At 39.3% G+C, this 16,792-nt stretch overlaps 1 protein-coding gene and 1 long non-coding RNA gene across 6 annotated transcripts in view; one reads left to right on the forward strand and one right to left on the reverse strand.

Moving 5' to 3' along the window:
- Window positions 1-14,983, reverse strand: part of LOC141761029 (uncharacterized) — a 70,345-nt gene extending 55,362 nt beyond the window's left edge. The window contains exons 1-2 of one of the 4 annotated variants that reach the window (XR_012592508.1): window positions 14,499-14,982; window positions 738-852 (exon numbers count right to left, since the gene is read on the reverse strand). This is a non-coding gene — a long non-coding RNA (uncharacterized LOC141761029). Of the gene's footprint in view, window positions 1-737; window positions 853-14,498 lie in introns of all 4 variants that reach the window. The other 3 variants (XR_012592506.1, XR_012592509.1, XR_012592507.1) reach the window with 3 other exon arrangements.
- acox3 (acyl-CoA oxidase 3, pristanoyl) lies at window positions 780-13,415 on the forward strand. 2 transcript variants are annotated; one of them, XM_074624207.1, is made up of 19 exons: window positions 780-909; window positions 2,104-2,238; window positions 2,516-2,613; window positions 3,134-3,269; window positions 4,317-4,391; window positions 4,514-4,603; window positions 4,904-5,047; window positions 5,416-5,504; window positions 5,945-6,041; window positions 6,756-6,938; window positions 7,057-7,179; window positions 7,284-7,404; window positions 7,500-7,622; window positions 8,331-8,444; window positions 8,544-8,659; window positions 9,152-9,326; window positions 9,420-9,487; window positions 9,692-9,778; window positions 12,578-13,415. In XM_074624207.1, exons 2-19 carry the CDS (start codon window positions 2,119-2,121, stop codon window positions 12,695-12,697), a joined length of 2,079 nt encoding a protein of 692 aa, XP_074480308.1. In that variant the 5' UTR covers window positions 780-909; window positions 2,104-2,118; the 3' UTR covers window positions 12,698-13,415. The 2 variants fall into 2 exon arrangements, with proteins under 2 accessions (XP_074480308.1, XP_074480309.1); XM_074624208.1 differs by having other exon boundaries at window positions 811-909; window positions 2,067-2,238.
- Window positions 14,984-16,792: the final 1,809 nt, after the last annotated feature.

Raw genomic sequence — 16,792 nt, forward strand, 5'->3', positions numbered from 1 at the left:
ATATTCATTTAATACCTTAAAGGTGTTAATGGCTTTTTTGTTTTTAACATTGGGTAAAATGGAGCTATATTGCTTGAATTCATTAAAAAAGTGCAGAAAAGCTTGTTTCTTGACCATTTTTTCTTAGGAATATGGAATTTTTCCAAAAATAATAAGTAATTGTATGATATACAGCATGTTGTTTTCAATCTTATCTCAACTAAAATATAGAATAACATCAAATATATTTATTTCAACATTAATTTTAAGTTTCTTTTGCAGAAAATATCCAGCTTGAATCTTTCTATCACAAGTTTTCTATATAATATAAATAATATAAATAATAATAAATATTTTGAAAGACACCCCCTTAACCGGAAATGAGATGAGCCGAAGCCATGCCTCTTCCGGTTGACCGCTTGGGACCTTATTTCGAAAAATAAATAAACTGCGACTTTTTTGACTTGCAAAATTATCTTTTAAATTGACAAACATCATATATGTGATTAATAGCGCAAATCAAACGGAATTAAAAAAAATATTTATTTATCTCTCTCCGTTGACTACCGGAAAGGGGCTCTCTATTCAACTCAGACCTTCAAAATAAAAGCATACACCTTTAAACGGTTTAAAACTACGGCACAGTAATTCAGTATTTAATCTTCAAGCCTACTAATTGATATCATGAAACTAGTATAACGTACATCTGTTACTCTAGAGTCTAGTTTTGCATTCAATTAACATGTGTGGAGACTTACTTTGAAGGGTGCGGGACAGGAAATGGAACCAAGCTGCAGGAACTAAGCTGCACGATGTTACAGCTGGCACACACAACAACACCCAAACCCAGCTGTGCACAGGTCGTTTTGACAGCTGTAGAAGAAGAGAGAGAGACATTAACATTAGTTGGCATAAAGCTAACTTTATAAGGTAAGACTTCACTACATCTACTCAGTGTTAGACAGTGACAGTGGGACATGGTGGTTGGTTTAACAGCAGTCACTTCCTCTGTAGTCATTCATCCAGCCATGACCTTTGCTCCTTTTATTGATACAGTAGGTACAAGGTTTGCCATAGTGTCAGTTCAGTTAGATTAGAAAGAGAACAATCCATTCTGCTGGAGGGTTTTATAATCTATCTATGTAACTATCTGCATTGCCAGATACCACTAGGTCAGCAAGCTTTACTATCATAAAGAGACATTATAGGCAAAAAGAATATATATATATATATGAGCATTGTGATGAAGGTAATACAGTTTATAGTCTAAGTATATATTATGTAAGTCTAATGCAGTGAGGGCCAAAGTGCAAATGTATTATGGTAGTGTTAGGGTCACATTGAGGGAAAAAACATCTGAGATTTCAAGAATAGTCATATTATTACGAGAAAAAAGTCGTAATACTATGAGAAAAAAGTCGTAATGTTACGATAAGAAAGTCAGAAGTTTACGAGAAAAAAAGTCGTAATATTATGAGAATAAAGTTATAACTTAACGAGAAAAAAGTCAGTTTACAAGAATAAAGTCGTAATATAATAAGAATAAAGTCGTAATATTACGAGTAAAAAGTAATATTATGAGAAAAAAGTCGTAATGTTACGATAAGAAAGTCATAGCTTTACGAGAAAAAAGTCAGAAGTTTACGAGAAAAAAAGTCGGAATATGAGAATAAAGTCATAATATTACGAGAAAAAATACGTAATATTATAAGTATAATGTCATAACTTTATGAGAAAAAAAAGTTGCATGATTCTGAAAACATTTGAGGCGAGAAATCTCTCAAAGAAATACCAAGCACCCAGCTGCTCAGTGGCCAGCAGATCAGACTGTGGTTGTTCTGGGCAGCTTCCAGGTTTGAATGTGTAACTATGTGAATGTGATCAGGGTGTTCCTGAAAAAGAGAGCATTGCTCCCAGTGAACCTCCCCCTGAATAAATAAAGGTTACAAAATAAATAAATAAAGGGGTGCAGAAGTCTAGTTTTCTCTCAGAACAAAAAATTGTTGCCTCCTGAAGCTTTAACTAAGGGATCTGAATACTTCTTCCACCACTGCTCTCATCTAATTTCCTCCCTCGTTTCTTCCCAGAGAGAGCCTTCTGACCCTGCATGGTGAACTCCTTCAGTCTGGACACAAGAAGATGGATCATGAAGTGGCCGACGTTCCCAGTGGCCCGCTGGATATCTACAGGAAAAAAGCCTCCTTCAACTGGAAGGACATGCTCCGCTTCATAGACGGAGAGGAAATCATGGCATTCAAGGTTAGCGGTCAGCATCAAATGCTCTCTGTCGTTGGGACTATATCTGCATTTTTATAATAAGTTTAATAGTTATATAAACAACAAGTGCCACTTGTTTTCTCTAAAGATTTGTGGGGGGCATTTTTGTCAGATGACAGTGTAGAGGCAGACTGGAAATGAAGGGGTGCATGCATACATTTCGGTTATGTGGCCTATGCGCTAATGTAACCAAGGTGCCACTGGTTTTAAAGCTGTAGTAGCTGTTCCTCTACATCTTCTCTTCTTCTCTGTGCTGCAGCAACATGTGTTCAAGTCACTTGAGGATGACCCTCTGTTTGCCCGTCAGCCCGGTGAAGACATCTCTCTCGAGAAAATGAGAGAGCTGACCTTCCTCAGGTATCAGCAGAGTCTGAAATTAACTTTTTCCACTGCCTGCCACTCTGGCAAGTATTTTAATTTATCTGCTACTTTTGAAATCTCTGCGCTAAATGAAGGAATACAATTTTAGATCTGATGACATTCAATGTTCGATATATTTTACGTAAAAAACATTATATATGGGGTAAATTACAGTGTTCAAATTACACTGTAGCTTCTGGGGGGTGGGAGGGTACTGTACACAGTACTGTTCTGTACTTTGTTATTGTCATCTATAGTGGTTATTTGCATAAAAACACACAATTCAAATTATTATGATTATTTTAATATTTGCTTTGATTAAAAAAAAAATCTTGTAAGTTGTTAGAAAGTTAAACAGGTCATAATTCTCTCTATTATTTATTTGATATTGATGTGAAAACATCTACAAATAACTGGATTTATTCAAGTTTCTCACCAAAGACTTAATTTGACATCCTGTTATCTTTATCTATATAACGTACATAGAGAAAATAAAGCTTCCTATATAAATCCACAGGGTGAAGCAGGTCTTCCGCTACGACTTCCTGACAGAAGAAGATATGATGGCTAACCCCTGGAAGCATATGGTTCTCAGTGATTGTTTCGGCATGTATGACTGGGCCTTGTCGGCTAAGTACCTTCTCAACATGTCGGTGAGTGTGCATTGGTGGCGGTGGTGGGAGGTGTGCAAAATGAAACATTGATCATAATGAAAGTAGAGTTGGGTTGATTTCAAGAAAATCAAAAAATGTATCGCATTTTGAAATCCATTTTTTAACACCATAATCGATATATTTGCTTCATTTGAGTCTAAGCAGAGGTAGAAGGAAGTTACCGCTTTTATTGTTGTAGTCTGAGTAACGTGACGTTATATCCGTTCCGTATCAGTCAACCAAAACAAACCAGCCGGCTGCTAAAAGAAAGTAGAAAACGACGGAGGTTACGACCTGCACCCTCACATGTTAAATCCAACATGTTAAACACTACACATCCAGTAAAGGATGGAAACACTTTGGGTTTCACACATTGCAGGAAAAGCAAAGCTAGACATCACGGCTAAAGCTGCATGTTAACTCTGTCATGGACAGGAAACGTCATCGTATCGCGGTAACGTGCGGTCAAGCCGGCCGTCGCTCTTATATCAAATATCAAATGGGCCGACGCTACGACTGTAGAGCACCCATATACTGACATTTATGTTAAATGCATTCAAACGGCCCCGATGGAGCTGACCATGGATGGATAAAGAGAACGGAGCTGACGGGAGAGCTAGAGACGGATTTGGTGAAGTTAGAGGAAGTAGACACGTGTGACTATGTCTGGTTTTCAAAATAAGGTGTTAACAAAAGGAACTGTATATACAAAATACATCTATGGAAATAAGATTGATTGGATTATATTCACCAGAAGTATAAAACATTACATGTCCCTTAACAATTAAAAGAAAATACCATTAATTTGTGAGGGAAATGTCTTTATTCTTTGATTTTTGGGTTGCCGGAATTTTTTTTTATCAATAAATAATGCCTGACAATGACTGATATATCTGACTTCAGGACATCTCTGACTACATACATGCTGAAAATCAGACATTTTTACTGTATTAATTTATATACTTCCCAGAGTAAAAGTCCCTTTATCCTAGATTTTAGTCAATGTCTCACCCCAGTAAAAGATGCTGAAAACATCTTCTGTTTCAGATGTTTGGAGGGACTATTTTCAAGGCAGGATCAGAGAGACACAGCAAATTTGTTGAAAACATTAAAGACATGACGGTAAGAGTTCAACATTGCCAATAACTCCACCTTTCGGTTGTGTCAGTGCTTCCACATCTAATCTCACTCTAATCTCCGTCACGATGAACTCAGAATTTGCAACGTCCTGTATCTGTTTGTAGACGTATGGCTGCTTTGCACTGACTGAGCTGAGCCACGGCAGCAACACCAGAGCCATGAGGACCACAGCGACATATGACCCCTCCACCCAGGTCAGCACACACACGCATAAAATATGTTTGTAAAAATGTTAAATTGTAATATGACAGCATAAAATAGCTACAGTAAAGATGTCCTTTTCCTTTATGTCATGTCTTTGCTTTGTTGTTTGTAACACTTTTGGTTGCCGGCAGAGCCGTAATCCCATTGGGAACCATTTTGCTGGTTATTTTACTTTGTAAAACTTCACAAGGAAATGTTTGATAGAATTTGAACTCATGACTTAATTTACCATTTCTGGTTTTCTGGCTACATCCCTGGTTGCAGTCAATCTTTAACTTTCTACTCTACAGGAATTTGTGATCAACTCTCCGGACTTTGAGGCTGCCAAGTTCTGGGTGGGGAACCTGGGTAAGACTGCGACCCATGCAGTGGTCTTCGCTCAGCTCTACACACCTGACCAGGTGTGCCATGGCCTGCACTCCTTCGTAGTGCCGGTAAGACTCTCCGTTACACTCCACATTCGACCGCTGACCAAGTTACAGCTGGTTATTATCAGACGCTGTGATCTGATGTGACGCCCTCTCAGAAAACACAGTGTTACCCAGTGCAGTGATAAAGTTATAAAGTATAAAGTCAAACTGATTATTCACAAATCCACTTTTTAACAAGGATGCTTTTACATCCGCCAGCCAGAGGTAAGGTGAATAATTGTAAAATAGAAATAGAGATCATCCTGTTAAGTTATTGTGGACCAGAGAAACTAGTTATTGTGTTTAATCATGTACCGTAGTAGTGTTGTTTTTGTACAGAGATGCCACTGAGATTTGTCACATCTAGTAAATCTATAACCATTGTACTGCAGGTGAGAAATCCCAAGACCCTGCTGGCTCTGCCTGGTGTTCTGGTTGGAGACATGGGCAAGAAGCTGGGCCAGAACGGGCTGGATAACGGGTAGGTGACAGCAGAGGGAGGGAGAGAGACGTTTTCTAGTTTTTAGCGGCTTTTTCCTCCAATTTGCTGAGGCTCTGGCGCCCCCTGGTGGCCCCCAAAGGGGACTGGTCACTTTAAAAACCGACTGTTCTAAAGGCCACAGAGAGCACTCAGCGGAGTATATGGGAACATTTTCTGTTTCATAACTGACAACTCTACAAAAGAATAAAGCTCAATTGGGTATAAAAAAAAAGAAAACAAACTGTCTGTGGAGCAGCTCCAGACAAGTTTGAGATTTACTTCTCTGGTTTCTGGCTTTGAGAGAGAGTAGACTATGTTCACTAATATAGATTTTCTAGGCCATGGAGATAAAAATGTGTTCCCCTTTAAGTTTCCTTAAGAAATACAGTAACACTAGAATTTTCAGTGTCTGTGTAACCAAAGGTATTTTTTCTCTTCAGGTTTGCTTTGTTTCATAATGTGAGGATCCCTCGGGAGAATCTACTGAACAAGACCGGAGACGTTACTCCTGATGGCCGCTACGTTACGCCATTCAAGGTGAGTCAAATTCACACAGGTGGCACAAAGAATGCATTCCAATTAAAGTTTTTTTTTAAACAACTGAATAAACAAAATGCAGCAGGCCTCCTTTAACTGTTCAGCAGTCAAACGCCGTCTTCACATTATGGCTGCTTTCTTTTCACTGCTGCAGTGATTTAATGAGCTCTCAGGGGCCAAATCCATATGGACGTGGTGAGAAGATGGCTGGTAATGACAACCAGGCCTGGAAAAATTCCTCTGGTACCCCATGAGAGGTGTAAATAGCAAGGACAGTCCAGAGGGCTGTACTACAAAGCTAGATAAGCGGGTCAGCCAGCTAGCTTTGGGCGTAAAGCTTCAGTAGGCAGCAAGTTTTTGGCATCATTGGGCAAAAATTCCATAATAACCTTTCAGCATAATGTAATTAATATATATATATATGGCATATCTGTAAAGAGGAGACTTGTGGGTACCCATAGAACCCATTTTCATTCACATATCTTGAGGTCAGAGGTCAAGGGACCATGTCATGCCAGTGTATCCTTTCGCATATGTTTGGAGCTTTATTTACCCTTCTTCCTGACAAGCTAGTATGACATGGTTGGTACCGATGGATTCTTTAGGTTTTTCTAGTTTCATATGATACCAGGATCTTCACTCTAGCTTTAACCTCTACCTTGAGCCCGCTACAACCTCCAAAAGATTGATTGCGTTGTCTTTCCTCTCCTTCAGGACCCCAACAAGCGTTTTGGGGAGTCTCTGGGTGCCCTGTCAGGTGGCAGGGTGGGCATCACCAGGATTGCTCTTACCAACCTGAAGCTGGCTATGGTCATCGCCATCCGCTTCTCAGCCACCAGGAGACAGTTTGGACCCAAAGAAACGGAGGAAATTCCCGTTTTGGAGTACCAGTTACAGGTCAGGATGGAGGGAGTGGATCTGAGAGTACCTTGTCAAAGTTAACAGAGGATATCTAAAGCCACGTCACAACACTTATTGTTTCGTTATGTTGTACATCTCTCACGTCTTTCTTCAGCAATGGCGTCTGATCCCGTACCTGGCAGCAGCGTATGCTCTTGAACACTTCAGCAAGTCCATCTTCATGAACTTTGTTGAGTTCCAGATGGGACAGATGATGAGGGACAAGAGTGAGAGACAAGTGAGTTAAGACGAGGTACACGTGTGTGTGTCTATATCCAGAGTATCATACTGTATAAACTACAGTCTTATATGCGTGTTGTGTGTTGTGTGTGTGTTTTGCAGGCAGAGATGGGCAGGGAGATCCACGCCATAGGCTGCTCCAGTAAACCACTGGCCTCGTGGATCGCTCAGAGGGCGATCCAGGAGTGTAGGGAGGCGTGCGGTGGACATGGATACCTGGCCAGTGGGTCTCTCACATACAGATACTCACACTCACACACACACACACACACACACACACACACACTCAGAGACCTAACTACCTTCTCTGTCTTTCAGTGAACCGGCTTGGTGATCTGCGTAATGACAACGACCCAAACTGCACATATGAAGGAGACAACAACGTGTTGCTGCAACAGACCAGCAACTACCTGCTCAGCTGGCTCCAAGCTAAACGCCGCGGTCAGTCCCCAACACACCGGCGTTGGTTTGTTTGTTTGTTTGTCTGTCTGTCCTTCTGTTAGCAGGATTACTCCAAAAGTCTGCGATGGATTTGAATGAAATTTTTGGAGGGGTGGGATGTGGCACAATGAACAATCCATTAAATTTTGGTGGCGATCCAGATCATGATCCGAGTTTCAGGAATTTTTTTAAGGATTCCGATCAGCCTGAGTATTAAGACCACAGGGTATAACACATGCTCAGTGTAGCTGATGACGCATGACCCCGCCTTCTTCCTTCTTCTTTGAGCAGAGAGATACGTGTGTGGATGTGTGTGCGGGAGCTGCTGTCCGTCCACGGTGAGAAAGAAAAAAGCGTTAGATGACGCGATGAGAGACAATTAGTTTAACGTTATACAGACTAACAAGGCTGCTGAATGAGAGGCATCCGCAGATACGTTACACTGAAACACACCATGTTAATAATAAGCCGACCACCTCATGGTACTGCCAGCTGTGAGCTGTGATCTGATTTTAAAGTCACGCACCTTGGCGGAGGTCTGCGCTCTCCGAGTGCCATTCTAGTTACAAGCTTTTATTGTCAGTTATGACAAGGGGGTGACGAGAGGTAGAGCTGTAGTTCACTTCAAAGGGCATAAATAACTTATTGGTGATTGACATGATATTCTCCAGTTGCTAGTGCTGACACGCCTGTGTTGTCTGGTTTCAGATGGTGTGCGGATTGAGTCTCCTCTTCACACTGTGGACTTCCTGGAGGACTTCCACAAGATCATGGACAGCAAGTTTACAGCAAAAACGATGGAGGAGTGTATGGACTCTACAGGTACAAATATACATTTAACCAGTTTCTACTGATTGCATGTCTTAAAGTGATTTCTCAGTCTAACCTAGTGATAATATCCTCCTTGTTCCATCATCTCAGTGCCGCTAGCAGCCTATAAGTGGCTGGTGTGTTTCCTGCTGGAGGAGAGCCAGAACAGGCTGCAGCAGCAGAGGGCCTCGGGGAAGGATGATTTTGAAGCCCGCAACAACAGCCAGGTGAGACGCACTTTCAAAGGGGTCCCTTGACCTCTGACCTCCAGATCAGTGAATGTAAATGGGTTCTATGGGTACCCACGAGTCTCCCCTTTACAGACATGCCCACTTTATGATAATCACATGCAGTTTGGGGCAAGTCATAGTCAAGTCAGCACACTGACACACTGACAGCTGTTGTTGCCTGTTGGGCTGCAGTTTGCCATGTTATGATTTGAGCATATTGTTTAATGCTAAATGCAGTACCTGTGAGGGTTTATGGACAAGATCTGTCATTGTTTTGTGTTGTTAATTGATTTCCAATAATAAATATATATATATATTTGCATAAAGTAAGCATATTTGCCCACTCCAATGTTGATAAGAGTATTAAATACTTGACAAATCTCCCTTTAAGGTACATTTGAACAGATAAGAAATGTTCGATTATTCACAAGCAGAAATAAAAGCATGCTACAAATGTGTCCTTCTATGTGTGTGCGTGTGTGTGTTTAGGTGTATTACTGTCGCTCCCTGGCCATGGCCTACATAGAACACAACTGCCTCCAGAGGTTTCATGATCTAACTACAGATGAGGACACACCAGCTGGTCTCAGACCTGTACTAAGCAAGCTGTGTGCCCTGTACGGGCTGTGGAGCCTCAGCAACCACACAGCCACACTTTACCAGGGTGTGTAACTGTACTCTGTACTCTGCTTGCATCAATCTAGATAACACACTCCCCTCGTGTTGGTATTTGTAACACAGTTTTGCTCCCGTACAGGTGGTTACCTGAGTGGAAAGAAGCCCACAGAGTTGATCCAGACGACCATTCTCACTCTCTGCTCCCAGGTACACAAACATTGCCTCCTCTGGATTTCTTAGTTACACTGTTTTATACTATTTTATAGTGTTAATTGTTATTAGCTCCCTTCTTGTGTCCTCCCATACTTCCCATCTTCATGAAACTGAATGGAGTTGTAAACTGAAGTTCTAGCTCTGGTATATGCTTGACTTTAACCTGATGTGCTCTGTCTGTCTGTGTGTTTCCTCCAGCTGAAGGATGACGCAGTAACATTGGTGGATGTTTTTGCTCCTCCCGATTTCTTTGTCAACTCACCTATTGGCTATGCTGACGGACAGGTAAAGACATACCGTACATATGGGCGAGCCGTTTTAACATTTAATAGCTAGACAGCATATTCATTAGAGATATCTGCAACGTCATTTTGCCGAGTCAAAACTCTAATTCAACATATCCCTAATTCTACTTTGAGTAGTAAGAGTCAAACTACTTTTGCCATTCATGTGTATGGGATTTCTCATTACGGATGTGATGCAACTGAATTCTGACTAATCAAAATGACCTTTTACTACAGCAGCGCTGTAGTAAAAGGTCCCTGAACCACTCGACTCACAGTCGATTGCACATAGAGAACAATGTTACGTGTCCAGCTCGGAGGACGGCTCGTTTTGATTAAAATCTTCAGGTTCTCAGCTTTCAGATGATGTACACCACTTCTATGTGACATCTACTGTTGACCTGCTATCTCCCCCTAAAGACCCCCCTAAAAAAAAGACAAAAATGGGTCTATTGTGGGTCTCAGTGTTAATAATATATTTTTGTAAGTTGTACAAGTATAGATTTGTATACATTGTAAGTGTTTAATGTTAAAGTGGACTGTGAACTCTGCACACAAACCAACACTCATCACAGTGACTCAATAGCAAGTCAGAGTTGTTTCTCCCTCTCCATTCCCATGCAGTCCCACCCTGGGACATTTAGTCAGTAGGTTAAGTCTCTTTACTGGAAGAAGACTGCAGAGCTCTGGCTGCCGTCTCTCCTTCTTCCAGGAAAACTCATCAAGCGTTGTGTTTGGTCATAAATTGTCTTTGTCAGTTGTTGACAATGACCCTCTCTACGCTGTCTGAGAACTTCCTCCTTCATAAGACCGGCTCAACTCATGTTTGTTTTGCCTGAGAAATGAAGACGTCATGCAGACCCACCGCGTATTCTGTTACTCTGTTAGTCAGCCTCAGGGTTTGTCAAGTTTGTTTTTGCAGCAATATTGGTCCTAGATGTTTTATCTGTAATAATCTGCAAGTTTGAGAAAGTTTATGGTTAAATACCGCCGACTACCATTCTGTCTCGACTTTATTACTTTTGTCCTTCATCCTCCTTACTTGAAAAACATTTTCAAGTCATGTTTCTTTGGAGGGTCTTAACCCTCTGAGACCCACAATAGACCCATTTTTAGGGGGGTACAGGGGGTCTTTAGGGGGGGATAGCAGGTGAACAGTAGATGTCACATAGAAGTGGTGTACATCAATGTTTTTTTAGTTTCATAAGATATCTGTACCTTCACTCTAGCTCTACAACTGAACCTGCTGCAGCCTCTGAAATACACTAAAGTCGGTCTCAGAGGGCTAATTAAGGATAAAGTCAGATATGAAGCATTAGAAGAAGGGCAGATGACTAATGGACAGAACTTAGAAGAAAAAACTTTACCAGGCAACAAAGTTTGCCTCATGTGACCGTGGTGTAGTTTGTTTATAGCCTAACGTTAGCTTTTTACGACTGCATTCACAATTCAAAAATCATAAAAGTGGTGTTCATTTGTGAAGATTATCTTGCTGAACAAATCTCATAAACGTGTGTTTGCCACAATAATTCAAAACCCAATGTAAAAATCACATTGGCTTTTTAATCGAGGGAACCAGGGCGATGCTAATTTCCTGGTTGGCCAACAAAAATCATCCCTGGAGCACTCTGTAGTTATGAAACAACAACACGGAGGCTCCATAGTCCGAACCAAGACGGCAAATTATATTACTCCTTTCAACCAGCGTAGACCAGATCCACTCCTTCCATTCTTCCCTTTCACAATAAAAGCCTTAGACATATAACATTCACAGGCGAGTATTTCACATTTTTGTTTCATTTATTCATCAACCCCCAGCGTGTAAAGGCTTTAAGACCAGATGCCTAATAATGTAGGATCCTGATCATTTCTGTTGATATTGGCATGTAGTGGTCTATATTACAAAACAAATTAGCTGCATATCAAATTACCAAAAAACAACTAATACACAATTAATATGGGGCCTTTGGGGCACCTTGAGGCCCAAAGGGAGTTGCCTGCTTGGATAATAGCCATCATCATCATAATGTATGATTAATCTTAATTATATCTGCGGTAGTAAACATGGGTAATGTCTTTGTAATCGTCCTTCCTGTAAACTTATAACAACAACACCATGACAGTATAATGAAGCAGAAATACCATCAAAATAACACCTAAAGATAAACAGTGTGAAGTCAGAGTTACTCAGCCAAGTTTCTCAGCAAGGCGTCTGTGAACGCTGTGATATCCACAGATTAATTGACATGTAACCACATTAACAAACTTCCTGTTCCCGCTGCGGTCGCATCTAAATACAAAGTGAGGTTTCAGAGCCATAATTCATCAAATCGGTTTGGGTTGTTTGTGTGAAATCAGGAAGCGATGAGACATTTGGAAAGGCCAGTAGTGTGTTTATAGTGTCCTCAAGATGATAGCTTTGTCTCTTCTTGTGGTCGGTGTGGATCCAAAAAGCACTTTGATTGCCGGTTTTAGACAGGAATTGATGATGACAGCTCGGATTATAACAGGGAGGGAACGCTCTCGTATCAAAACATGACGTGAAGACGATGTCCACATGTCCACCATAACCAAAAGGTCACAGGTTCAATCCCCTTTTCTTCAGTGTGATCAACGATATTCATCAGTCCTTCCTGTCCAGTATTCTAGCAGAATGAGTTCTTTTTAAGCTATATATTATATGGAGAGTGGAATAGGTTACAAGAAACAGATGATTGGAAATGGATCATGACTTCTTTGTCAACAGCGATCACATAAAGACCTCTTCTCTGAACCGTCTCTTTGTTTCTCCTTCACATAGCTTTACAAGAACCTGTGGTCGACAGTGATGCAGGGCAGCCAGGTGCTGGAGCGGCCGTCCTGGTGGAAAGAGTTCAGCTCAGACAAGCCAGTGGTCGGATCCCTCCGCCCGAAACTCTAGAGTCCGCTCTCGACTGCAATCCTGGACATGTGTCTGGAGTGTCCGGAGTGTAAAACGTGTGTTTCCAACTGTGCAATTTAAAATGTGATGTCCTTATGTACAACCTTTTGCCAAAACCCCCACAGTGCAACACTGCACCTCAGTTAACGCACAATATTTTAAGTGTCAGAGCCAGTCTGTGCCTATAATAATTCCATTGTACGATACATTTCTGATATACAGTGCCCTCAAATACCCGTTGACATATTTTTTTGTCACTACAAATGCGTTGCAAGAAGTGATGACTTTTAGGATTTCAGTTGGACACCACACTTCATGGATATAAGGATATATTGATCAAAGAATTGCTGGATATCTGCTTTAAAGCTTTGTGTGTCACAGGAATTCAATCACTGACCAACACTATCATCTGTTCTATAACAGGTAAACTCTGATTAAGTGAATCATACATGTGAATAATAACCTTTTCTGTCCTTAACACAGCAATAACGCTATTTTAAAACAGCAAAGAAGTAAATATCAACCACGGGCTACGAATTATCTACTGTAAGTGATTTTTTTAGATTTATTGTATTTCATATGGGATGTAATTATATAATAATGAAGCTGAAAATTGTGTTCATCTGTAGATATGACCCTGTAAAGAATGATCACAGTTCTTCTAGTACAGCGTTTTGATATTTAACACAATGCAAATTAAATATATTTACTAATACAACTTTGTTTTGTTTTGTTTTTTTAAACCAAATCTAAGATCTGTACAGTATATGTTGTGCTCCAGTGAATCCTGAAAGACTTTAAAGGGGACATTTAGGATAAGGAAGAAAACATCAGGAAAAACCAGGAACACTAATATTAGAAATGGTTGGGTCGCTTGCCTCAGGGGACAAAGTCGAACTGGCACAGAGACTAAATCCACTGAGGACGTGAGGATGATTAAGTGCAGGTGAAATCAATCAGGGATGGATAGGTAATCACACAGATGGGAAACATACAAGGGCAGGAAGTGAAGGAGAGGAGGTAAGTGACGCAAAATAAAAACATCAAAAAAATCTTCAAAATTAACATAAGTTGTATTTATTATTAAAACAATAAATCATACACCAGCATCTTGGTAAAAAACCTTCAAAATTCATAGAATTTATATTTATTATTAAGATAATAAATCATACACCAGCAACTTAGTAAAACATCTTCAAAATGAACAGAATTTCTTTTATTTATTATTAAAATAATAAATCATACACCAGCATCTTGGTAAAAAATCTTCAAAATTAACAGAATTTGTATTTATTATTAAAATAATAGATCATACACCAGCAACTTAGTAAAAAATCTTCAAAATTCACAGATTTTTTTATTTAATAAAATAATAAATCATACACCAGTACCTTGGTAAAAAAAAATCTTCAAAATTAACAGAATTCAAGTGTAAACCTTTTTAATGCAGCCAAAAGTTGGTCAAAATGTAATTCCAGTACATCCCTAGTTAACATATTAATATTGTGATAAATTATATTCTTATGTAAACCAGTTTCCACAGGTTGAATATATAAAAAATATAGATTTATTTATGTCTTTATTGTATATAATGGTAAGACTTCTTTATTTTTTTATTTTATCCTTAATATGAGTATATATATATATATATATATATATATATATATATATATGTATATATATATATCTGACATATATGCATATATATGTGGTGACATATATGTGCATCACATATATAGACATATACACTATATAGTTTACATATTTGGTCATATATCAGATGAATGTATGGGTTACTCACAGTCTCTCTGCAGTCAGCCTGGATGTAGGAACCGCTAACCAACTTCACTGTCCTCCTCTCAGTTTGATGAATAAAATAAAATAAAATAAAATAAAATAAAATAAAACAAGAACAACCGAAACAAGAGGCCGAACTTAAACTATTCACTTTCTTTTCTCTCTAGGTGTTTACCTCTCAGGAGCAAAAACATCACTTCGTCACCATGGTAACAGCGCAGCTTAGCAACGGCTACACAGTTTAGCAACGGCTACATAGCAAGTAGCAGCTAGCAGCTAGCATCCTCTTGGTAAAGTCCTTCCTCGTCGTCTTTTCCCGGATACAAGATGACCGCACTAACCGGCACTTTGAGGCGCAACTACCGCGGTTGTAACGAACCAGACCTGTGCGCTCATAAAGCGGTTTTAAGACGTTTTTCTCTTCCAGCAGCAGAAGCTCCGTTAGCCGCTGCGTCCAACAGCCGCCACTCTCTCGCCTCACACCGTGACCGTGAGCTGGTTCCGGCAGCTGATTGGCTGATTGGCTGATTGGCTGATTGGCTCATGGTGCCTTCAAATGAAACTCCTGAACTCGTAATTTACTGGTGCTTTCAATTGATGGTGTTTAATAGTCTCATTTATCCAATTTATTAGCAACCGCCTTTATTAAAGACACATAAAGGCTTCAAAATCCACGAGTTGGGTATTTATTGACCTATTTTATATTGTAGAACAAAACGTTAAAATCTCTTTAGCTTGTGTTAACCACAGACCTTAAATCAGGCATCTAGGGCCACATTGAGGGGAAAAAAAATCGGAGATTTCGACAATAAAGTCAGAAGTTTACGAGAAAAAAGTCGCAATATTATAAAGTAGTCATTTTACGTGTTATTTTCTTTTTTCTCGTAAAGTTATGACTTTTTTTTCTCGTAAAGTTATGACTTTATTCTCGTAATATTACAAATTTTTTTCTCGTGAAGTTATGACTTTTTTTCTCATACTATTACAACTTTTTTTCTTGTAAAGTTATGACTTTTTTTCTCGTAAGGTTATGACTTTATTTTCTCGTAAAGTTATGACTTTATTCTCGTAATATTACGACTTTATTCTCATACTATTACAACTTTTTTTCTTGTAAAGTTATGACTTTTTTTCTCGTAAAGTTACGACTTTTTTTCTCGTAAAGTTATGACTTTATTCTGGAATTTTTTTTCCCTCAATGTGACCTTAATACTCCGTATTACATTGTCACTTTGGCCCTCACTGCATTAGACTTATATACTATATACTTAGACTATAAACTGTGTTACCTTCTTCACAATGATCAAATGTTTTGCGGCTCCAGACAGATTTTCTTTTTTTTTTTTTGCCTAAAATGGCTCTTTTGATAGTAAAGGTTGCTGACCCCTGCTTTAGGATAAGGAATCAAGGATGTACGAACTGGGAAATGAGGAAAAACCCTTTTATTTATTTACAGCAGCAGTTGCTCCGATGTTTTGGTCATCTACAGACTGAAGCTCCTTTTAAGGAACTCACTGATAAAGTGCTGCATAAATACATGAAATGTGAATGTAAATAATGTAGATATCTTCTCCTCCACCAGTCAGAAATGGGTTTTTGTGCGTCACGGCTGGCTTTAGAGACCCAGAACCTTCACCATTTATAGTATCAGCCGTCTGCCCACAAAAACCAAAAGGCTAAATTACAGGTTAGCTTGTGACAGTTGGCAAAATGAAGATGTTGCATGGAAAGGGTGAGGAGGGAAGATAATGAAAACGGGAGGGAAGAGGGCAGGAGGAGAAGGGATGAAGCCAGATTTTTAGTAAAGATGTAGTAAAGATTTTTAAAAAGTAAATGAGGTTTATTCAATTTTAAATCGAGGTCTGTCTTTCTGTCAGCTCTCCAATATACGACGGAGTATTAGAGCCACATTGAGGGGAAAGAAATCTGAGATTTCGATAATAAAGTCGTAACATTACGAGAAAAAAAGTCGTAACTTAATGAGAATAAAGTCATAACTTTATGAGAAAAAGTTGTAATATTACGAGAAAAAAAGTCGGAATATTACGCGACAAAAAGTCGGTATATATATCGACTTTTTTCTCTTAAATTTATGACTTTATTCTCATAATATTAGGACTTTTTTCTCTTAAACTTATGACTTTATTCTCATAATACTATGACTTTTTTTCTCTTAAACTTCCGACTTTATTCTCATAACAATACGACTATTTTGAGATAACTTGAACTACTTTTTGGCCAAACTTTGAGCAATTCCCCCACATGAAAAAGGTTGAAGCGTAAAGTCCAGGGAAAGGA

The sequence above is a fragment of the Sebastes fasciatus genome, chromosome 22 (assembly GCF_043250625.1).
Source record: "Sebastes fasciatus isolate fSebFas1 chromosome 22, fSebFas1.pri, whole genome shotgun sequence".
In the NCBI taxonomy this organism is placed as follows: domain Eukaryota; kingdom Metazoa; phylum Chordata; class Actinopteri; order Perciformes; family Sebastidae; genus Sebastes; species Sebastes fasciatus.

Bases quoted from the DNA above. Each gene is read 5' to 3' on its own strand.
- acox3 (XM_074624207.1), top strand. From the start codon at position 2,119: ATGGATCATGAAGTGGCCGACGTTCCCAGTGGCCCGCTGGATATCTAC. The intron at 7,180-7,283 runs GTGAGTTAAGAC...TGTGTTTTGCAG, and splicing joins GGGACAAGAGTGAGAGACAA to GCAGAGATGGGCAGGGAGAT. The intron at 9,327-9,419 runs GTGTGTAACTGT...GCTCCCGTACAG, and splicing joins CACAGCCACACTTTACCAGG to GTGGTTACCTGAGTGGAAAG.